The sequence below is a fragment of the Micropterus salmoides genome, unplaced genomic scaffold, assembly GCF_014851395.1.
Source record: "Micropterus salmoides isolate LMB-PRFRI ecotype aquatic unplaced genomic scaffold, ASM1485139v1 Ms_hic_scaffold_14, whole genome shotgun sequence".
NCBI classification, from domain to species: Eukaryota; Metazoa; Chordata; class Actinopteri; order Centrarchiformes; family Centrarchidae; genus Micropterus; species Micropterus salmoides.
In genome coordinates this window covers 13,866,317-13,891,170 of record NW_024040485.1, presented here as the reverse complement: position 1 = coordinate 13,891,170, position 24,854 = coordinate 13,866,317, and the positions used below count along the sequence as shown (strand labels likewise).

The window sequence follows — 24,854 nt, the reverse complement described above, 5'->3', positions numbered from 1 at the left end:
ATATGTTTCTCCAGGTCTACAACTAATAAATTGCATCCATTGAACTATTGTCTTCAATTTCTGGCAGACAACAACACACTGTAATGTACATTCATAGAGTATACAGCATGTGATAAATCTTTGGTTATAAATCTGTTTAATACCGGTCCACCACACTAACACATGAGCATCTCTCTGATATTAGCTTTCAACATGGGGTTCAGGGGCACTCAGTGCCTGAGCCAAAAAGCGGGTTTCCATAGGCGACCTTACTTGTTGTTACATTTCTGGCGTGCTGTATCCACAGATGAGACCTCCTATGAAGCAGGCATCAAGGTTCAGATCCACAGCCAGGACGAGCCGCCCTTCATTGACCAACTGGGATTTGGTGTGGCCCCTGGTTTTCAAACTTTTGTGTCATGTCAGCAGCAACTGGTACCTAATATTCAGCCTCCTCCCCTCCAACCTCGACCTTTTTCGCTCCGCTTCATTCTGTGTTTGTCCCCAAATCTTTGCCATTGCCCATTAGCTCTGTGTCAGAGACCCTGGGGCAAAATCAGATCTTTGATTCAGCTTCTGAGGGAAAGGTGTAGTTTAGGTCTTATTCAAACACCCAGTTATTCTGGGTACATGAAACAGAGGAATTATAGCAGCCAAGAAAAATTGAAAGAGCTGGGCCAATAATTATTGGATGCAAGCATACAAGCATACTGTGCTTATCTGAGACAAAAAAAACAGACAACACAGCATGCAGAAATATCTGGCAGCTCAGAGTGTTTCACTTTTCATATTGAGTCGTCACTACTTGGGGAAAATGTGAATACAGCTTATTTGAATGCTGTGAAAGTTGTCTCTGGTGGCATATTCATGGAGAAGGCAGAGAAAAACTGTGACGAAGACTCAGAATCCACACGGTTAGAAGGCTTTATAGAACATTAACTCTGAATTTCTTATAATTAACACGAAATTGTTCAAGTAATAGTAAACATTATGAATGGTTTTTCTCTCTAAAATTACTGCTAAAAGGATCTGTTGGCAGCAGAATTTAGCCAAAATCTGATTGCTTTAAAGACTCTATACTATAAATAACTGACCTCTGGAGACTCCCTCTCAAGACTATCTTGAGGGAAAGATTAAAATGACCATCATGTTTTTGATGTTAAATTGAACTATTAAAAGAAGCCTGTCACACCTGTCATCATATTAGGTTATTTCCAAATTCCTCTAACACTTACATATGCATCATTAGATGACAAAGATGACCCACAGCTATTTTGAAGAATTTTTTTTTTTTTAAATGTACCATGATTTAGAGACACACAATATCAAGTGAGGCAGAAAGGCCTGTGGTAGGTTTGTTGACTGTAGAAATTATTTTCCTAGTCCTCAGCTATCCCTTCACTGCCGTCAGTGATGGATGAAAAGTGGCCGAATTGATCGGGATAGCCTGTGTGCAATGTCATAACACTGAGCTCACATGGATTTCCTATCCAAATTTAATGAAACTGTACAGCGATTGTGTGATGTTGCCAAGACAGCAAAATTCAAATTGTGTCTCTTTTGTCTACACAAGAATAGCACACAAGCCAAACACCAGTCATTTGATTTCCAAACAGAAACAGTGACAGAATAGGGAACTATCCTCTGACAAACAGAAAAACTGTTAAGTCACAAGAAAATGGTGCCCCTGCCACAAAGGATTTTAGGTTTTTGCAATGATTACCTTTGAGATCAAGTGTATTTTTGTATTGTATTGCGGGCTCATTAAAATTTCTGCCACATAATGAGTCCTTGTGAAGTCTTGAAGCAATGAATACACCAGCAGTTAATCAAATTCATTACTTGGGCAGTTCATTAGGCTTAATTTAAATGATTTTGCTCCTAAAGTTAATGGTCTTGGTTAGTTCATGAGCATGAGATAAATGATCACATAAAAAGCCTTGTTTTAGCAGAATAACATGGGATGACTGAGGCAGAGTTTTGTCTCCTAAAACAGACACTTGGACACCACAAAGATGACAAATTGTATTTGGGGGAAGCAGTTTGGAAACATGTAAAATCTCTGTCTCACTCTCTTTCTCTGTAAGTGTTGTAAAATGCTCCAAGTGTGCCATCATTCAGCCATCTCTGAGAAGTGAATCCGATGTATTAATCACAATCACAAAGTTGCCTCCTGAAAGCCAAAGTGCACGGATTGCCATTTATAATCATGACACGCGTGCTCATGCCAGTGACAGCTAAAAGACGTGTTTACGACCTAAAAGATGTGCTGAATTAATTAGACTTCATTCATAGTCATTAAAGTCTGGCCAGCATTAATTTCAGTCAGTCAGCCAACCAGGACAGTGACACTGCTCTCAGTGTGATAATAGACAGTTGGATAAAGCACTTATGATTTCATTACTATTCATTTGTAAAGCTTCTGTCAGAGGAATTACATTTTTAATAGGAGGCTATGACTTGAAGACCAGACCACCAAATTTTGGAATAGAATTATGTAATGGTTAAAACTGAACTGTGTCTTCCTTCAAGCTTGAGTGGATGTAAGGAGAGAATGGCTGAATGATAACCCACCAGTACACCAGTGCAGCAAACACTGCTGGGAGTTGTTCCTGTGTTGTTGTTATACAGACAACAGGCTGTATGTGTCCAAAGGGGTTGACCACTGTCTGTCCCTTGCCTTGCTGTTGCTCCTCTTATTATTTTGATAATGATGTGGGCTGTGTTCACTCACCCCTCGCCCTAGATGAGACGTCCTATGAGGCCGGCATAAAGGTACAGCTTCACAGTCAGTCAGAGCCTCCTTTCCTCCATGAGCTGGGCTTCGGGGTCGCCCCTGGCTTCCAAACATTTGTTTGCACCCAAGAGCAGAGGGTAGCGTATGACTGTCTGGGCTTGCTGCATGCCACAAATACTGTAATGTGAAATAGCTACACACCCATCATCAAGTTCCACACTTTCATCTGCTGGTCCCCCCCTCCCACCCCCATGAGAAATGGATCCATCTGTACCCCCACTGTGCATCTGAAGCAACGACATGCAACAACATCTGCAGTCCGTCCTCATTGTTTTCTCTGTTAAATAGTTATCAGTAAGGAGCAGCTGATGTGTTTCATTCCAGCTTTAAGCCATTCATTCAAGTCTGTATCCTCATCAAAGCTGTTTGGCTTTACACTTTCACTGCCATGTACAGTTCTGTTAACATTTTTTTTTTTGTTCGTTTTGCTTTTATGTGTTCTCGGGGCGATCCACTGGACCGCTTTTTAATGTCATCTGGAGGGACCAGACAATGTGATTCATTAGGTTTTATTACCCATGAGGACTCTGGCATCAGTTTGAAGTCTAGCATTTATTGCACTGGAGCTTTATCTCTAGTGTAAGTTCAGTTATGAGAGAGATGTGGGCTAGAAATGGAGTTCAATAAAGGCCTAATGATGTTTGCCAAGTCCACTCCTCCAGTGAATTTCACTCTATCTCTGTCACTTCCTATTGACTAAATGACCATTAGATTGTCAGAGTTAGCTCGGTTAGAGCCGGTGGAGATGATTGGGAATTACAGTGAGCCGTAATGTGACAATAGCAGCATCATTTTCGTGTGATGTTTGTCAGGAAGAAGCCTTTTGCATTGACCGCTGGCTAGCTCCCACTGCAATTAGTAGCTATATGCTCAAATGCCCAAGCAAACTTCGGTGGAGATTCACAAATAATTGGTTCGCTTTTTGTCATGAAAATGAGTAGTAGGCATTCATTACCATAAATTGCTGTAAACAAGACTTTGAAACCATATTGAAAGACTTGTTTAATGTCAGTGTGTTCGGTGCACCAAAAAAAGGAGTTCCTTTAAAGTGTTAAAGAGAGCTCTAAACAGATCGCGCACACAGGGCACATTGCTGCAGTTATAAGACGAGCACCATGGGTCTAATGTTTAGTGTGAACCAAAACCTTAAAATTCAGGCATTAAATATTCCTCATTAGTGGATTCATTTAGAATTCCCTGAGTTTCTCATAAATGTAATGACCTGCTCTTCACCTTTTAATGAGAATTTTACCTCTAATGAGAGTGCAAACTGCCACACTTCATCTTCACTTCCTTGTTACATTCAGAGTGCTATGTAGTCAGAGTAGCTCTGCAATTACTCTTATGGACGTAGATTAGAAAATCTAAATAGTTAATCAACAATAAAACCACTTTTATAAGCTTCTGGAGAGTAGCTCATTAGGACTAATTCATAAATATTTACTGTGAAATAGGATGTAATGCTCTGTATGTCTGTTAAATTCATGTATTAGTTCATTTGAAAACTGTAAACTGTATTGTTCTGAGTTCTGTTCTCAGGGATGTAAAATTTGTCCATTGATTGTGGTGTCCTGTCTGAAACTACATATTTTACAGATTTTCTATTAAGCTTGTTTCTATTCCCATGGTATTCTGCTTCCTACCGGGGACTAGACCTGCATCAGTAATGTTCTGCATGATGTCTGCTTGCTGCTATACATGAGCAATAATGTTGGTCTGACTGGACATTTTTTGCCAATATTGTCTCATTGTCATTTAAATGCTTCTGTTTTTTAATTTACTTATTTTTATGTTTGAAACATTTCTGTTGGGTTTTGTCAGCTTGTTGTCCTCTTTTGTACTGGGCTTGCATTATGTTATTCGCTGTAATCCTGCGTGCTGATATACTGAGGGAAAACATGTGCTGTTTGCTCTTTCAGCTTCAGTACCTCCCTCCGCCTTGGGGAGATTGCAAGTCTACTCCCATAGACTCTGAATACTTTTCCACATACAGCATCACCGCCTGCCGCATTGACTGTGAAACTCGCTACCTGCTGGAGAACTGCAACTGCAGGATGGTTCACATGCCTGGTATGATTGAAGAAAGACTTGGCCAATTAAAAAATGTGGCAAATACTTGTGTCCTCATGTAGTTATTTATATTATATGTATAATTATTTTCACTTCCAAACAGGGACCTCAACAGTTTGCACGCCTGAGCAGTACAAAGACTGTGCTGACCCAGCTTTAGGTGAGCCCACACACTTTCCTGCAAACATATGAAATATTAGTGTAATAGTTTTGCAGTAATATCTGAATTTTATAATAATACCTCTGTAGCTTTAACTTGGAATTACTTTAATCTCAGACAGTGCTGAAGCAAAATAATAAAGTAAAATTATTGTATAAAAATTCCATTAGGAAGATTTGTGATGTCTCTATGCCTCGCTGATATCAAATAAATTCCATAGAGCCTTTTTTCTCCCTCTGTATTATAGCTTCAGTCATTATTTGCTTTCATGGAAAGTGAACGATGGCAGCGAATGTAGTTTTTCTGTTGTGTGTGGAGATTATTTTTAGCAGAAACTGAGAGCCTCTGTATGCAGGTTTGTTTGATTGTTCGCAGTGATCACAATATTTTTGAATGACTTTGATCATCCACAGACTTTTTGGTAGAGAAAGACAACGATTACTGCGTCTGTCAGACCCCCTGCAACATGACTCGCTATGGCAAGGAGCTGTCCATGGTTAAGATCCCCAGTAAGGCATCTGCTAAATATCTGGCTAAGAAATTCAACAAAACTGAGCAATATATTGGGTAAGTATTATTTGGTAGCATCAGTTATTCAGATCTCCACCTCTTCTCTTCTTTCTGTTGATGGATGGATGTACTGTGGCATAGCATGACCTGGGTCTCCATCGTTCACCTTCAATGTAACAATAATGAAAGATAGTTACACAGGAAATGTGAGATATCATTTAGTGTCATATAATATCACCAGAAATAAACTCTATTGGATGTACTCCTGTCTGTCCTCTCTCCAGAGAAAATATATTGGTCTTGGACATCTTCTTTGAAGCTCTGAATTATGAGAAAATTGAGCAGAAGAAGGCCTATGAAATTGCGGGGCTTCTTGGTAAGATTCTCACAATTTCAGGTTCACTGTGACAGAAAAATGTGGTTGACCTCGGTATCAGCACTCTCAGCGGGCTCCTACCACATATTTCACATTGTGTGTTCACGCCTGGTGCTTTGAGGTTTCCTCTTTGAACTTGTGAAACAGGCTGAACACATTTTCATAATCTGATGCTCTTGCAAGGGCAGCCGGGTTGGGTCTGATGAGAAGTTGGGGCTGGATGGACACTTTTGACAATTGTGCTCTGATCACTCTGAGAGATACTGAATTAGAAGTGACAGCACAGGGAATGGTTTCACGCACCATTGTTCAATTACTGTACCTGCCCAAATCTGTTAAACTCTCTTTTTCTAGGTGACATTGGAGGTCAGATGGGACTGTTTATCGGAGCCAGTGTTTTAACAATATTGGAAATATTTGACTACCTATATGAGGTAAAGTGATGTTTTTCATCAATCAAACTGTAAACCTTTAAATAACAATTCAATTTATTCTTGCTATATAAAGGCATATAGTTAAGTGTAACACTTCTTTTAACAGTTTTTACACCATGTAAAATAAGTGTAAAGATAACCTTTGAATATATTTATACTGCTTGTTTTTAATCTTAAAGGAATAGTTAGGCATTTCAGGAAAAAAAGTTTAGTTAGATTCTTATGTCTGTATGGTGAATATGAAGCCTAAGCTAGTAGCATACTAGCTAGTAGCTAGTAGTGAGCATTGCTTAGGATAAAGAAATGGAAATGGGGAGATTTCGCCTGACTCTGTCCAGATGTAACAAAATGTGCCTAACAGCACTTTTAAAGGTCACTAATTATATCTCATTTCTTTCATGCATACAAAAATCTAAGTGTAAAAATGTCAAGTTGTGGCTTTACATGGGAGCAGTAAATACCTGGTTGCCTGAAAAAGTGCTCCTGACAAAAAATAATAATGCACATAACCTCCAGTAACACTTCACAATGAACAACATATATCTTGTTAATTAGTGAGTTTATGTGAGCTGTGTCCCCCTGTTCCGGGTCTTTCTGCTAAGCTAAGCTAACTGGCTGCAGGCTGTAGCTTCATGTTTACCGTACAGGCTTGAGAGTGGTATCAATGATCTCATCTGACTTCATTCTGATCATTAAATATATTTGTAGTGCTAATGTGTAGTCTTAATATCATTGAACATGATGTATTCCGTCTCTGAATAATGTGTATCTGATGTTTTTACGTTTAGGTGTTTAAGGATAAGGTTTTGGGTTACTTCATACGCAAGAAACGACCACAGCGTTGCCAGAGCGACAATCTGGTAATTTTAGTCCCTCAGAATGCCTTTGATTGAATGAAATGAATGTGATGTGTTAGATGAGCTCAAAGAAGGACAACAATAACAACAACCAAAAAAATGTCTGCTAACACTGGAAATGCTTTTAATAAACAGCACCAGAGAGAAAGCAAAGCCACGCCGCATTATGTCATCATTAGTTTCAATTTCCCAGGCAGAAAAGCCATATTGTGCTAGAAAACATAATCATTAATAATACATAAACAGTGTTTTTATTGCACAGTATGAATGCATAATCAGTGTAAGTAATATTACAAACATACAGTACTCATTTGCATGGTGAATATTATGGAGAAGCAAGATGAATTATTCCTTATGATGACAAAAATCTACAATAGTTTAACAGAAGGAATGCAGAGGAGTATTTACAAGGAGCAAATTGACTTTATAAGCCTCTTTTTCCAAGCTTTTGTGGTTTGTCAAGTGTTTTGATACTTGCGCTCCCTTAAATTACAGTGCATGGACAAGTAGATGTGAAATGTGTGACCCTGCTCTCGATCACTTTTTGTTATGACTCATAAACTGCTTGTACATTAAGAGGTTACATCTCTCACCTTAGAAGATGCCACACACCAACCCACTTTTCAGTATTTACCCAATATACAGTAGCTTCTCGATGTCAACCTCAATCATGTAATTATATCTCACTTAGAGCAAGAAAAGCTGTTATTGTGCTTGAGTTTTACTGCTTTGTCTGGCGGTATGATCAGAGGAAAACCAGAACAGATTAATGTGAGAGTAGAAGAATGACCAGAAAGCAGAACAAGATTAAGAGGTCTGGAGATTTTATTAACATTTCACAATCAGCTCATTTTTAACGCCTTCAAGCTAGTGAAACTTCAAACTGAAAACACCCAGTGGTTTAACACCTAGTGTCCGGAGGCACCTCCACTTCCCCTGCAGAATGTTATCTAAGCTTTATACAGAGCAGTTAACGAAATTATTTATAACTGAAATACACCTTTTTAATAGCAGTAATCAGTAAATGTGCAGCACACACTGCTGAATCAAACCTTGATTTCACTGGCTAGCTGTAGGACCGTTGGTTTCCTCACTCTGCTGAGAAAAATACAAGAGATTATTATTTTCTCTGTCAAATTTGAGCCTAAACGTTATGGCTTTTTACCTTTGGCTCTTGTCTGGATAGTGCGTTCAAATGGGGGGAAATAATTGGTAATGAACATACAGGAGCTAAAGCTAAATATATTATTATTCGTAGTAGTAGTGTCACTCAACTTAGTTTGTCTGTTGAAGGGAACCGAGCAACTCACAAAGACCAAATTATTAGGCATTAAGTTAATTAATTTACTGTCTTAGTCTCATTATCAGTGGTCACATTGTTTCTATGATAACAAAGATCATTTGCTGGAAATGTCATGGCAGATGTTTGATCACTTGTTCCTTCATATCTTGCCCAGAACAGCAAGATAAGTTATTTTTTGTTCTTGCGTAGCATCATGATTAACTGTAGAGGCTAGTAAAAATCTGTTATTAGGGTAATAGGGTATTTTTGCAATGATACACCACACTTCTGTGTCATAGGTGTAACATATGTCAAGTGAACACATCGTGTCTGGTAGTGGCATGTTTGCAAATATGATGCGTGAGTATGATGAGAAACTTTCTCTAGAGTTTCTTCTGTCTGGAATATGCTACCAATTTAAGACAGAACTAAATTCACTAAAATGACTGAGAATCTAAAACCAATTTGACACTATGTCTCAAATAATTCTGCTAAGTTAACTTTCCTTTCAGTGAACATAGAACTTCCTTTCAAATCGTATCGGTAGTAGCCACTTAATCCAGTTCTTTGTAACACATGTGGACCACTTGTCATGTCTCAAGTTCAAATAACAGCTAAAAGCCATTAATCCCTCTCTCTGCAGCTCACTGTAGAGATAGAAGCGCTAACAAAGGCTAAAACGTTTCCTTTTTTTCTGGTGCTGTTTTAATCAAAAGCATTTAAGCAGATTTTTGTTAGGCTCAGGCAGTTCCTTTTGTCCCTGAGTTTACTACTGGTTTGCATCCAGCCTTAATTGACAGAAACTTGGAAATGCTCTAATTCTTTGTGTAACACAAGCCCAAGACTTTTTCATCACCAGCAATTCGACATCATGCGAAAAAAAACACTGCCCCTTATTTTTCTACGAATCAGTGAAAAGGCCATGGGTTTGTCTCTGCATGTGGATTGTGTTCTTGCATGCTCAGTTGCCTCAGGTTCAGGATGTGGTTTGGTGGAAGAAAAGACTATGGAGGTCATTTTAGTTAGTCTGGTTTTTGGAGGATCAGTTTTTATTAACTAAAAATGGCAGTAGAAGAGGAAGCATTTATTTAGTGGGCTGATATTTACAGTAGCCTATGTCGTGCTTTTACTTGAGTTTAACATAGTGTGATATTTACTGTCCCATTCATGTCATATGTTCACCTGCTTAATAAACCATCCTTTTGTACTCCCTTTCTTTCATACCGTTTTTCTACTAGTCCATTGTCATGTCTCCACTCAAACAACCCGACAATAAAGTAATGCATTTAGTGATTTATTAGACTCTATTTTAATTTTGACTTTCATTCTCTTCAGTGATCGTCAAACGCTTCTGGATGACCATTATTGTCTTTTGTTTTTCCTGCTTATTTAAAAAACAACAACTCAGATCTTATTGTGAACAGCCATCTTCCTTCAGTACTTTGATGATATCACTGAGGGGAAAAAACGCTTTCATGCAGTATTCCCTCGCAAGTTGAACTATTAGCATTTGCATTGTGTTTTATTTTCATTTCAGTCACCCTCACCCATCTTTCTTTTCATCATGTCTATTCCAGGAGTTTCCAGAGAACCCAACCAGCCCTGGTGTCACGCCTAATCATGCCCCCAGGTAGCACACCCCATTGATAATAGATGCTCCCTCCCATGCTGTCCCTCTCTTTCATACATACTTGAGACCATCTCATACAGCATTTCCTTGGTAGCTACAATTGATTTGGCTGGCTTTAGTAGACAGGCAACAAAAAGAGGGGTGATTATCCAACTGCAGTGAGCATTTTAATATCTACTGTCATGTCAGGACAGGTTAGTTGGGTCTGTTTCACACAAGTTGGCTGGATTCTCCCAAGTGCATAAGGATCTGACTCTCTGCACTATGCAAAACTTGCTCCTTCCACTGAATAATGATGCTTTCTTTCCCATAGGATAAAGCGCACCTGTGAAAACAGATTACGTATTTATTGAATTGTTGTACAAAAAAGCTGAACCACATGAGATCCATTTGTTTCCCTGCAGCACAGAGGTCCATTTAGAGGCAATGCATTCTAGGCTTGTGCCAGATAACATCACTAGATGCATTACTTTGTGATGTTATCACAGGTCTGCATGCAGTGAGTTTGCACAAAATATAAATGGTTCTTTGTCTGCTGGAATAGCCGACTATGGACTACCAATGTTTGTTATCCACATATCAGCAGTTAAGGTACCTTTTGCACTTGCAGACAAATGTGGATGTTTCAACTTCCATAACTTTAACAATTTAACATGATAGTGTAAAAACAGGACTAAAAATTTGCTGTTTTCTTTCTCTTCTCCCTCCTTTCATTCATATTTTCCCCACCTTCCTCTGATTTTCTTTAAACTCTCTTTTCACTACCTGTGAAACATATGCGATCTGGCTGATCTTGGAACTTCCACTTCTGTTGTATTCATCGCCTCATCATTGTCCACATATGTTTCTGTCATTCACCGATTATATATCACATCCTTGTGTCTGATTTGTTACAAATCATCAACCTAATCTTTATTTTGTTTTTTTTTGCTCAATTTCTCTTCGCCACATATGTTTATTTAATTTCCTCCGTGTCTCTCCATCGTCCGAGTCGCTCTCATTTTACCTGTGGCTCATTTCTCTCCTACATCATCATCATCATCATCATCATCATCATCATCATCATCATCATCACTCCCTTCATCGCCCCTCCCTTAACCCGGTTGAACTCGTCTTCCCTCCTTCCCTTCCCTCTGTCTTGCAGAGCACCTGTGACACCCTCCGGAGTCACTCGGACAGTCTCGGATTCACGCCGAACATGTTACCTCGTCACCCGACTCTAGGCAACTTTGAGGAATTTGCTTGTTGACAACATAAAGTAGGGGTTGGGGTTTGGGGTGGCACATATGGGGACACCAAACTGTGAAATAATATATGTATTGAACAGAAAACGGTTGAGTGTATAACTCAACAACGTACAGAGTAGAGTTTATCAATGCCTGAATAGAAATAGAGTACTATCATCAGAAAAAAAAGAAACCACTTCCAAAAACAGAACTCAGGTTTAACTGCCATGTCAAGGCATCAGTGTTAATTTATTCATGTTTCATTTTGTGTTTTTCTTATGCCGTCACTTTAGAGTATACAATCAGTGAAGATAAATGTGTCCCCAAAAAAGTGTTTCTGACTTGTGTTGAGATGAATTACATAGTACTATCGTGCTAGTTTTGCTGTACATCGGCCAAAAAAATGAATACATGTGGATTGGTATGTGTAGCATTGCAGTTTCTTACCAGTGTTATGCCTCCAGCATCTAACCAATGCTGTATCGAGTGACCTTATACTTGTTACCGGTTTGAACAGGAGAGCCTTTTTAAGAAATCTGCTCGACTTAAATGAGCTGATTGTTGATTAAAAGAGCTGCTCGTACCTGAATCAAAACACTAGACAAGTGCTTAATGTTGCCTTTTGCTACTATCAGGCTTTGAATTGTCTCATTAATTAGATATAGATCTCAGTATCATGCTTATTCAATTTATAAAGAGTAAGGGTCAAAAAAAAAGGCTGTTACTTTTTATCTTTATATAGCATACATTTTAATTTTCATTGTTTTCCCGTTAGTGTTGCTGTGCTGTCACAAAAATGAAATGCTAGCATGCAGCTTGCTGTAAAAGTTGACCCTTATTTACATTGATTAGAAGAGAAACAATCAGGCTTTCCTTTTTTAATAATTCTCAGCCATGTTGTTTTTTTTCCATTACTGTGTCTTAAGGGTGTCCATCAGCACAATCCCCTGTGATAGTAATCTATTCTCTATGGAACATAAGTTTAAAAGACTTGATGGTGACATTCCTAAACTTGACAGAAATGTGTAAATACCCACAATCAAAATGCCATGAAGAAATTCTGTAGGCCTACCACTCATGTGAGACATTGGTCAAATATATCTATGTATCTATGTATCTATCTATCTATTTAGATATATCTATATAGATATATATAGATAAACGTGTTTCTTCATCTGTTTTTACACCAGAAGAAACTTTCTATCTGGGTGGACCGTAAGTGTCTTTGAGTTTCTGGTGAATATGACGTGACTGACAACTAAATAGACTTTATTAGATACAAAATAATTGCCTCAAAACATCAAAACCACCATGCACCTCAGCCCCATTCAGTTCAGATGATTTATAACGGAAATGCATTGTACAATTTTACCATTGTGTCCTTTTATTATTATTATTCCGGAAACATGTAATAAGTCACAAATAACAGTTTGTGATGTACAAATGATCAAGTATAATAAACTCTATATATTTACCCATCTTACTCACGTACACAAATTTTCTTCTTCTTATCTCCGTGTGAGTCTACTTCTCTCTATTGTTAACGTTCACTCCTTGACACTACAGTTATGGACTTGTAGGTACATATCCTCACTATAAATACTTGAGAATTCAGAGGACAGAGTTTCAGAGGTTCAGAGTTGTTGTTTTTTTTATGTGAAATTTTCAACTATAATGCCAATCAAGTAAATGGTGTTCATAACACTGTAGCTTTATTAATCTATTGTCTGTGTATTAGATGACTGTTGATGTGAAGCACAAACCCTCTTGGAGATCAGCCATCACTTGAAAGCCAATGACCAGACATCTATGGTGGCGACTACCTTTTATGGCTTTAGTTTTAACTACACACATTTCACCGCTCCGGCATTAACAGGAATAAGAGAGATCACCTCGCTAAGAGACTTTATCCGAATGGAAATGTTACCTTTCAGGAAATAAAAAAGGGTGAATCAGTGGCGTTGTGACATGAGCAATAAGTGCACTGAATCAAATACAACTTTTATCAAATTGACATAAAAAAATATATTTGATTTGGAATCCCCATTTTCAATTCATGACATATTCAACAGCTGGAATGGATGTAGGCCGAACAGCTGAAACACAGATGTATGTAATGACGACTGTATATTAACAATCATTAACCAAATAAAGGGACAAAAATGCCAATTCATGTTACACAATGATGCTATTCTAATGATGCTGCATTGCCATGATGACTTTGAGTGTGTGTGTGTGTGTGTGTGTGTGTGTGTGTGTGTGTGTGTGTCATGTTGCCAGGTTATAAAGCATCAACATGACCCAGAATTTAACACAAACTGTGGTTGAAGGATTTGTGAAAATGTTCTGGGTCTTTACCTCTCTCTCCCCACCCCCTGCCTTACTACCAGTCAAAGAACAGCAGAGTGTATGTGAACTGGCAGAAACTATTAACTGTTTGTGCTCATTAAGTAGTCCTCAATTGATATTTACCACATAGTTATGACCAAGTAGAAAACAGTATTCTATATAGTTCTGTCACCAAACACCTACATTTGAACTATTTTATTCTGACAGTTAATAATTTGTCACATCACTCATTTTCTTCCTTGCATGACCATTGCGTATTCCTATTATCTCTGGTCTCTTAATGTTATCTTAGCCATGCTACTCACTTTGTAAGGTCTAAAATGTACTTTTGGAGCCAGATGAATCAAAATGGTGTTCTCTACATCATGTGATACGACATCTTGAATCTTTATAACATACAAAAAAATCCTCCTCAAACCAGGCTTGGAATTATGCAATACTCAAAAAGAAAGATGTGGAAAAACTGCAATATCTTTCTGTCAATTTTTATGGATTGAATAAACATAATGTGGCTTGAAGTGAAACTAAAATGTGCCTTCAAGACTGGTTCTTACAGGTAACATCAAGATTTTCATGTGCACAAACATCTGGGGAACAGAACTTGCTTCATCTGGCTCTACGTGCTTTATGTGCATTTTATTGTAGATATGTGATTTTAACTCTGAACTGTATATTAAATAGTTAATACACTCTTAACTATGTGTAACGTAATCAGTCTTAAGTCAAACTGTCATGGGTGTTTCATGTCACTTTACTGACAAACCAAACTGCATGCCAGTTTAAAGGCCCTGAAAACATATGATCTTAATCACTGTGAGCGATGGGATCCGACCATCGATTGAATTAAAGAAGATGGGTGGGGCTCATTTGGAAACAGCTTGTATTACAGAATTGCACGCACCAATCAGAATTTTGGTGACCTGAGTTGTTTTTCACTGTTACACTTTGTTTCAAAACCAAGTTTTCAAGGGCTTTAAACAAACTTGACACCTAGTTTAATGAAACCACGCAGCCTAGCCTGGTGTACACTGAAGCTGACAAAATAAAGCCAGAAAGAAGGTGAGATCCATTCTACTGGATTCTTTTTTTCTTTTCCATTTAAAACATTGCTCTTACACAACATAACTAACAAAGATGTTGTCAAAATGCTTAAATAGACAAGAAGTGTAAATCATTTTCTAAAAGAAAAGCTTGCGACAAAATAAATCTCACCAGAAACTCTATTTAGTAGCTGTTGTGGAGCTCTCAATCATATCACACAATCTTTTTAAGCAAATTGTGTTTACCCAGTGGTGAGATTTTGTCAGCTACTAAGAAATCAAGCCAGCATGAACGAGACGAAGTCCTTAAATTGCACATAAACATATAGAAATTCAAACATCCAACCATGACAGCTGGGCCAAGTCCATCTGATGAGGAATACTGTGATCTAATCAAGTCTAGAACATCTACTAAATGGACCTTGTGTTAAGTTTGTTCACCAAGAATGAACTCCCAATGTCAAAAGCAAGCATGTATTTATATCTACTTTGCTAAATACTGAGTCATTTTGGCTGAAATATACACAAAAAGAATCACTAACATCTGTCCCAAATTCTACTGACAAAAGCAAAGATACTAAAAGTGCAAAATCCACTTTTCATTCAAAATTAAATTTGAAGCTGCATAAAGTAACTACAGAATTTTGTCTGGAATGTCCTGTAATCACAGGATAATGAAATACTGAGAGAAAATGTTTGTGTTTTTTCATTACAACCACACAAACACACACACAACCTGCTAAAAAGAGCCTGCTAAATGCAATAGATGACTTTCATTAAATCATTCAAAATGAGTTTCTGTACCAAATGAAGTTGTTCTACATTTAAATGTATACAAAAACATGCGCAGACATTCCATCATTAATAAATACATGCATCCATTATCTTGTCTTACATCAGCACAATGAAAATAAATCCTTTCCTGTTAACACAGCTAATTCAAACAACTCATTATGTAGGCCTTTATAGGATAAGTAGCACTGTAACAATCTGGAGTAAAATAACACTGCAAGCTGTTGACCATGTTAATATAACAAGTAACCAAAATGGAAACAGCTAATGGTGCAAAACAATCATATGAAAATACAGATTATCAGTGGATTATCTGGATTTTTGTCCTCTCTAATTTAACTATTATAAAAGCATTTCAGAAAAACTAGGACATAAATACAATAAAAATGAAAAAAGATAATGTGTCACTAATGGTCCACTAGTCATTAATACGTGTGTGTGTGTACGTGTGTGTGTGTGTGTGCGTATATAACTATATATAGTTATATAGCTGTCAGTGTTCAAAATATTTGATAATATTGATAACTAAACGATTAAAAAACTGTCTATTACAAAGTGCACAAAGAGACATATTCAAAAAGGGGAAATAAAAAGCCTGAGGAAAAAAAAATTATAAATTAACTTTCAATGCTATTATACAATCTTGTAATAGGTAGTGGGACAAAGTCGTACTGTTGGTTTATGAAAAATCAGTATTACAAGCCTGTAGTCTGTTCTGGTCAAAAAAACAACAACAACAAAAAACACAAAACAGTGTATTTTACAGATCTGTAATTGTTTCCAGGAAAGAAGTATGTTATATGGTACTAATTACAGTGAAAACAGAGAGAGCGTTCAATTGGTGCATATTTACTACCAATATTTACTCAGGTCAAATTGGGTCCTTTCAAAGAAAGAAATTAGTACCAGATGACATACAGTAATTCTATTCCTAGGAAATTATTCGGAAATAACAGACTTTTAAAAGTGTGAAAAAAAAAATAAAGAAAACATTGACTTATGCCTTAACAATTTTTAAATGAATCATTCACTTATAATTCTAAAACTGACAAATCATCAATTTACTTTTGCTTTCAGATGGTAACTTTGTAGCATTAGGAATCTGCGGTCTCCACTCGACCAATGTTTGGGTATATTAACTTATGTATCTGATGTATCTGTACCAGAATATATTGTGGCTGAGAAGAAACAACAATAAGAAATACCAAAGGTATGTTTTACGATAATTAATAATTAATTGAAAAAATTGTGTTGCCATTAAATAGTCTGTCCTCACATATCTCTATCACAATTATTTAATAATCAAATTTAAGTGATCCTCACTAGACATGCTTGTTTATGCTCCGTGTTTATGAAAAAATAACATAATTTTGGCCCATATAACATCATCACATTTTCTAAACTCTCAATATTGTAATAGCATCTAAACTCCTGTATCAGTTGGGCTAGGGTTTGCACCAAACTTAAGACTTTTATTAATGGAAGCAAACTGGCAAAACACTTTACAATAGGAACAGAAACCGTAATGTTTGGATAACTGATGCAGTGTGTGCTAGAACTTTGAATTTTTGGTATCCAAAATGTATTTACCAAATGAGATCAACACAGATTCACGATTCTTTCACAAACAATGGACTTCTTGTTGACAACCATTTCCACAGGTATAAAATGTATTCAATGCAAAACACAGTGCACCCTCCCAAGCTAGTGCTAATTAACTGGTAGGCTTATATGTACCAAATTAAACAGCAACTTAAAAGAACCTAAAACCTTACAGAGCCACTAGGATTTTGTTCCACAAAGAGGCACAGCAGAATTAAAGCAGGGGAGTGTTTGAAAACCGGTGAGGGATTTGCCTTGTTGGGGTTGGTCCTAATGACACAACAGAGGGAAGGATGATTGATTCTGGCTGCTGCGGGTCAGTGAGAGGCAATTTAGCTTTTAGGGTGGGCAGAAATCAGCAAAGTAAGGGTGCTGCAAGGCCTCTTCTGCAGAGATCCTCTGGACCGGATTACATTTCAACAGGTTCTGGTTGAAACCAAAGGAAACATTTTAATAAGTGAACAGCAATATCAAATTTCATGCAAGCAAAATTGTATATTAGCAACATCTGGTACAGGTCATTTAGGCTGAAGTTACTGATCTGTTTGACAGAATTTGTTCTGATAATTGAATACATGTATGGGCTCATATGTATCTAGAAAGCCAAATATTACTGAAGAGCCTCTTTTGAGGCGAAATTTGAAAGTGAAAGTACCTGGAGAAGATCCCGTCCTGTGCTACTTAGTTTGGGAACCACATTCACCAGTGAGGTGGTGGCTGGATACATGGGATATGGCTGCAGGTAGAAAGAGAAGCAGTAAAGAATAACACAATGTGTATATACTCCATCTACTGTGGGTCTTCCAAAATAAATGACATGCATAATTTACCTTGTAATCAGGAAGTTTTGTCATTGTCTGCCACTGTTCTTCAGTTGGTGTCCCCAATAACGTACCAATAGTTAAAGAAAACCTTTTTGCAACAGAGGGGTGTGTCCAACCTGTAAAGACTTACTGTTGGTAAATCAATGAGCACATGGTCGATTAATAATTCTGCCTGAAGAAACCTATGTGGTCTCAGAGTTGCACATACCAAACTGTGTACGTGGAAGAGCTGTGTGTCAATACCTACAAATAATGACAAAAAAAAAAAAGATATCTGAAGATTCGTTTCAACTGGTCATCCACATCGTTCCCGGGGAATAAAGGCCTTCCAGCATTAGCCAGCTCTGAATGACACATGGAATCAAAAAGAAAGATAGATACATTATATATCTATATAGATAGATAGATAGATACACACACACGAGAAACTTTATTATTTTTTATTAAAATTAGCATATCGTGCAAAAGTTCATTTATTTCAGTAATTCAACTTAAAAGGTGAAACTAATATATTATATAGACTCATTACATGCCAAGTGAGATATTTCAAGCCTTTATTTGATATAATTTTGATGATTATTGCGTACAGCTTATGAAAACCCCAAATTCAAAATCTTAAAATTAGAATATTGTGAAAAGGTTCAGTATTGTAGGCTCAAAGTGTCACACTCTAATCAGCTAATTAATCCGGTTCCTGAGCCTTTAATTGGTCTCTCAGTCTGGTCCAGTGGAATTCATAATCATGGGGAAGACTGCTGACCTGACAGTTGTGCAGAAAACCATCATTGACACCCTCCACAATGAGGGAAAGCCTCAAAAGGTAATGGCAAAAGAAGTTGGACGTTCTCAAAGTGCTGTATCAAGGCACATTAATAGAAAGTTAAATGGAAGGGAAAAGTGTGGAAGAAAAAGGTGCACGACCAGCAGGGATGACCGTAGCCTGGAGAGGATTGTCAGGTAAAGGCCATTCAAATGTGTGGGGAAGCTTCACAAGGAGTGGACTGAGGCTGAGTTACTGCATCAAGAGCCACCACACACAGACGGGTCCTGGACATGGGGTCAAATGTCGTATTCCTCTTATCAAGCCGCTCCTGAACAACAAACAACGTCAGAAGCGTCTTACCTGGGCTAAAGAAAAAAGAACTGGTCTGTTTCTCAGCGCTCCAAAGTCCTCTTTTCTGATGAGGGCAAATTTTGCATCTCATTTGGAAACCAAGGTCTCAGAGTCTGGAGGAAGAATGGAGAGCGAACAATGCAGAAGAGCTGAAGGCCGCTATTGAAGCATCCTGGTCTTCCTTAACACTTCAGCAGTGCCACAGGCTGATAGCATCCATGCCACGCCGCATTGAGGCAGTAATTCATGCAAAAGGGGCCCAAACCAAGTATTGAGTACATATGCATGATTATACTTTTCAGAGGGCTGACATTTCTGTATTTAAAATCCTTTTTTTTTTATTGATTTCATGTAATATTCAAATTTTCTGAGATTTTGAATTTGGGGTTTTCATAAGCTGTACGCAATAATCACTGAAACTATATCAAATAAAGTCTTGAAATATCTCACTTTGCATGTAATGAGTCTATATATTAGTTTCACCTTTTAAGTTGAATTACTGAAATAAATGAACTTTTGCACGATATGCTAATTTTTCGAGTTTCACCTGTATCTCTCTCTCTCACTCACACAGTTTATATGGACATGCAGAAACACAAAATAAACTATAAACAGCATAAATAAACAAAGCATAAATAAACAAAGCATTATGCATACAAATGCATACAAATATACTATAGTAGTGATTTAAAGTGCCCTATACTTAAATGGATTCATCATGATTTTTATTATTAGTTGTAACAGTATCCTAGTCACACTAGGTAACAGAACAAAGTTAGAATGACAACAATAGAGTAACTTACATACTCATTTATATCAACAATCACAAACAGACCTGCAAATATGCATCCAGCAGACCACATGTCGATTGAGGTAGAATAAAGTTTAGCACCAAACAGCACATCTGGAGGCCGGTACCACAATGTCACCACCTACATAGAAATCACACAGGATAGTGTAAGAATTAGACCAATTATCACAGCCAAACTGGCGTTAACACAACCGTTCAGGCATTCAGCACAATGACCGTTCTCTGGAGTGGGTGTTATTTTGTACAGACACTGATTTCACAAAGAAAGGGATTTGGCAGCACTGTCACTAACGCTACAGTCAGCTTACATCAGCCATCTGGTTTCCATTACAGCTTCTTGACATTTTAACAAACTGCTGCTTTATCAAGTGTTGAGTGTTTTATAGACATCTCTCCAGGTTATATTAAAATTTGTTTGGTGACGTGCACTGACAAGAGTATAAAGAATAAATTGAAACTATAGAAAAGTTATTTAAACGTGTGGGCTGACAGTTGGAATCAGTTGGAAGTGCTTATGTTTCCGCTTGAAAAGTTTAAAAGTTAAACTCTGTACAGATGTTAATTATGTGACCACCTGCTACATAATCTCTACTAATTTATCATGAGTCATTTTTACAGAGAAGCATGATGTAACGTTTGTGGATCCTCCAACCGGAATGACACTGATGTGCTTTAAGCTGCTAAGTAATTTGAAAATTCAGAGTTCATTTTTTATTTGCGATGTTCAAAAAAGGGACGTGCAAAGACGACATGAATGGAGTGTGTTCTGATGCCTTGCGCTGTGTGTCACTTAAGAAAAAAGTAAGAACTCTGATGAACTCACCATACTATCATAAGAACTTTAGTCTGTATTTATTTTATGCTGCACATACTAAAATACAGTATATCCATATACTGTGAAATAACGGTAGGATTGTTCGTTCCTTGTTGCTGAAACAGTGCCAAGACTCTCAGGGTAATACATCTTCTGAAATGAAATGACCTTTTAAAATGACCTTACTTGAAATTCTCAATGCTTTAAACTCTGTTCCCCTCTAGGTTTTCTGTTTATTACATTTTCAGATCAGTAGTGTCACCCTGGGTCAAGTGCCCCCTCATGAGATTGGGCTCGCCGGGCCCTTAGGTCAGCCAACCACAATCAGTAAAACTATCTGAGACTTGCCTGTCATTTCTTTGATAGCATCAGCAACAACAAAACAAATCAAACGCCACTTAAGCCACGTGCTGCTGGACCCTCTCTCAAGTCTTCCTGAATTAGCTTACAAAGTTTGGAAGAATATCTGGCTATAAAGTCCACCTTCAGAAAAGTGAACTCATGGCTACTACTTCTGTGGATGGGTTATATTTTGGGTCACCCCCCTTTAAACTCAGCCCTACAAAATGTAGACATCTAGGTATATGGATTACACAAGATCACAAGGATCTCTAGAAGACTAACGATCAGCCTCTATTATCCAATCTTAAACAAGATATTGATTGCTGAGAAACTTTGCCTCTTTCTCTCAGGGGAAGAATCAATATGATTAGGATGAATGTGGTCCCTACATTTCTCTATTTATTTCAATATCTCCCCATTTTTAACTGTCTTTTCCCCCTCCTCATCAATATTCAGATCTCAACCTTTATAAATAATTAAAAGCAACATGGAATAACATTCTGCAGAGACCCCGCACGACTGGACGTATGGCAGATGTGATGCACTATTCACTGGGCAGACAATAGTAGAGCACTGCTGTATTGGATGAGGAGTGATGTCACAAGCCCTGATTGGATGGTACTGGAGAGGGCTTCTATCAGATCTACTTCCTTGGTAGTTTTACTTTGCTCTACATTACCATTTAAACTGCCCATATCAACCTTCACCTGTGACCCAATTGTTATCCATTCAAGATCCAAAAAGATGATACAAATCAAATTATAAGCAGAATTTATACATAACTCACAACCAGTTTGGATTCTCACAACTAAATGAAAAACTAACCTAAACAATCACAGCTGCAGTCTGGGAAAAAAAAAAATTAGAGAATTCAATCCTCCTCAATATGCCTTAGACACACTATAACTCGGTTTAAAAGTGTTCAGTCTTCACTGGTCCAAAGATAGATTATCTAAGATTAAGGCACACTTGGACGCTACATTTGATAGATGTAAACAAGCTACTGCCACATTAATACATATGTTCTGCTCATATCCAAAGCTGTATAGATTTTGGCAATGCATTTAAACCTTCTCTAGAATATGCAATTAACAGTAGACCCATCTTCATTGATTTCTCTGTTTGGTGCAGCCCCAGTAAATACTCCTTTTAATGAGTGCAATATGAATTTGATGGCCTTTTGCTATCTGTTGACCAGAAGACTTATTTAATTCAAAAGGAGGGATTCTCTCCCTCCAATTTATAGCCAGTAGATTAGAGAGGTCATTTGTCATGTCCACTTAGAAGAAAAAATAACAAATAAAAAAATCATACTTACCATTTTTGTATAGATGTCTGGCTATACACAAATTTACCAGTGGTCTAGCTGTTGGGGGACAGAGGGTTTTGGGGTTGATGGACTTGACTGTCCTAAATTCATGTTGTGTTTGTATGCTGTGATATATTTGAAAATAAAAACCTTAATTAAAAAAAAAACCCCATTCTGCTGTGTTTTTCTCTCTTCCATCATTGCTTTCACAGCTTAACTTCAGGGACTGAGGCCATCAGCTGTTCACATGAATAATAAGAGCACAGATAAGTGCAATTTAATAACCTAAAAATAAATTGTGGAAGAGGCCACACATCTGGCATTGTTATTGCAGTTTGCTGTTTAGATGTTACTACTGTGAAAAAGCCTGAAAACTTTTTATTATTATTATTATTATTATTATTGATGACATACCATTCAGTATATTTTTAACATGTGATTTGGGACCTTGGTTACGCCGATGAAATGCAACTTCTTTGAATGCCTGGATTAAAGATTACACATCTCTTCATATTGTTCATTAGCACCAATATGCCACTATGGCAGTCAGAATGTTCAGAAATCAGTCTCTGACTTGAATTGAATGTGTCAAAAAAATGTATATATAAATGCAATTTCACACTGGTTATATATTTTCTTAATTAAGTACAACCTACCTCTGCTGAGTAACACCTCACAGGAATGCCAAAGGCTCGAGCCAACCCGAAGTCAGCCAGCTTCAACTCCCCATTCTACAGACAGAGACACAAGTTATCTTCCCAGATGCTATTAACACACAGACTAATGCTACTACACTACCGCCTTTACAGAACTGAGCCAAATGTCTTACAACACACAACAATGAATACTTACTAGCTTTTAAGTCAAAGTCCAAATGCACCTAAACACTCACTCTGTTTATGAGGAGATTCTGCGGCTTCAGATCTCTATGAAGAACGTTTCGACTGTGACAGAAGGCAAGGCCTTTCAACAGCTGGTACATGAATGACTGCGTCGGGGAGTGAAAGACTGAGTTTAGAGACAGAACAATCTTTATGCATTTAATTCCAACATAATGTTGACAAACAGAGGCCAAAGATGATGCTATCTAAAAAACAAGCTATCTATGCATTATGCATTTAAGCAACAAGTCTGCCCTTGGCTAGATTATCTCTCATGAGTTATCAAGGATGTTTTTCTCCCACCTTCACAGTTTCAGGATCCAGATCTCCATTGCAGCTGTCAAAATACTTTTTCAAATCCTGCAGTTGATAAGAGGCACACATTAGCTTTAGAAGGTACACTTTAAAACTTACTGTAGGTTTGGAATGACTCTATCTCACCTGATCACAATATTCAAAAACCAAGGTTAACTTCTTGTCACTGTGCAATACATCATGTAGTCTGTAGAAGAGAGAACAGCTTTAAGTTAATGTTTACATCAGGGTTACATGCAAACTGCTTGGCATTTTCCCACATAACAAGTTTAATTCAGTGTGGGCAGCAGACTTACCTGACAATGTTTTTATGCTTTAGTTCCTTCAGAAGACAGATTTCTCTCAAAGCAGAACTTGGCACCCCCTGAAATATATGACACCCAGCTTGATTAGCACTAGCATGCTAACAACTGGCTTGCAAACAATAAAATGAAAATTACATTATTCTGAAAACATACCTCATCGTCATCGTCCAACCTGACCCTTTTCAAAGCCACAATTTCGTGAGTTTCTCTGTTTTTAGCCTTGAAAACGGTTCCATACGTACCTACGGATTGATAACGATAAGTTAAACCATAGTGATGAATGGCATAACGTTAGCAACATTAGAAGGTACTAACATTAGCTAGCTACCTAGCTAGCGTTCACATAGGAAAAAACGGGTAAGCATAAATCTGTGGACAGACCTTGTCACTAATACATACTAATATAACTGTAATTACATACAGTTTGTAGTTGGTTGACTAACGTTATAGAATTAATTAACGCAGGCACAAAGCTCACATTCTAGCTAGCCATTAGCTATCCCTGCAACTACACTAATGTTAGTTTAGCGAAGCAGGCTAGCTAATATTAACTTTTAAAAAACGTATGAAACGTACCCTCTCCGATCTTTTCAAGCTTTTCATATTTCTGCATGTTTGGCCAGTGAAGCCGGCCTTGACCAAGCTAGCAAACCTACGACTGTTTAAAGCCCCAAATCGGGGTTAGCAATGTTGACAGCTAGCGTTAGCTTCAAGCTATCTGCACTGCTCCTTGTCGGTCTACAAAGCCTGTCTTGTTGGTCATCTAGAGGCCAAAACATGAACTGCAACACTCTTGAAACCCAGGCCAAAAAGCCCTAAAACATTGCTCGATAGCATTGGCAATATAATGTTTTTTGACATTTTATGAGGGTAAACTTTCACACTAAACGTAATGGTACCAGAATAAAAAAAAATATTTAAAATAATAATATAAATAATTTCCAAGATTAATCTACAAGTAAAAAAAACTTGAATATTCTCTGACATTATAATCACACATTTATGAGAGAAACTTCACCTTGCAAGGCTGCAACA

The 24,854-nt window shown here is 37.5% G+C and overlaps 2 protein-coding genes across 4 annotated transcripts in view; one reads left to right on the top strand and one right to left on the bottom strand.

Annotated features, from left to right (window-relative positions):
* Positions 1–14,733, top strand: part of asic1c (acid-sensing (proton-gated) ion channel 1c) — a 103,163-nt gene extending 88,430 nt beyond the window's left edge. For 2 of the 3 annotated variants that reach the window (XM_038717825.1, XM_038717823.1), the window contains exons 3-11: positions 287–414; positions 4,696–4,846; positions 4,950–5,006; positions 5,420–5,573; positions 5,801–5,892; positions 6,247–6,326; positions 7,115–7,186; positions 10,043–10,095; positions 11,240–14,733. In XM_038717825.1, coding sequence (XP_038573753.1) covers positions 287–414; positions 4,696–4,846; positions 4,950–5,006; positions 5,420–5,573; positions 5,801–5,892; positions 6,247–6,326; positions 7,115–7,186; positions 10,043–10,095; positions 11,240–11,318 — 866 coding nt within the window. In that variant the 3' untranslated portion in view covers positions 11,319–14,733. The remainder of the gene's footprint in view (positions 1–286; positions 415–4,695; positions 4,847–4,949; positions 5,007–5,419; positions 5,574–5,800; positions 5,893–6,246; positions 6,327–7,114; positions 7,187–10,042; positions 10,096–11,239) is intronic. The other variant, XM_038717824.1, reaches the window with a different exon arrangement.
* Positions 14,734–14,735: 2 nt separating this feature from the next.
* Positions 14,736–24,579, bottom strand: cdk5 (cyclin-dependent kinase 5). The gene is made up of 12 exons (XM_038717826.1): positions 24,396–24,579; positions 23,973–24,061; positions 23,811–23,878; positions 23,641–23,701; positions 23,503–23,559; positions 23,211–23,306; positions 22,975–23,049; positions 19,878–19,974; positions 18,203–18,272; positions 17,935–17,995; positions 17,760–17,840; positions 14,736–17,530 (listed from the first exon to the last, which is right to left on the bottom strand). Exons 1-12 carry the CDS (start codon positions 24,430–24,432, stop codon positions 17,444–17,446), a joined length of 879 nt encoding a protein of 292 aa, XP_038573754.1. The 5' UTR covers positions 24,433–24,579; the 3' UTR covers positions 14,736–17,443.
* Positions 24,580–24,854: the final 275 nt, after the last annotated feature.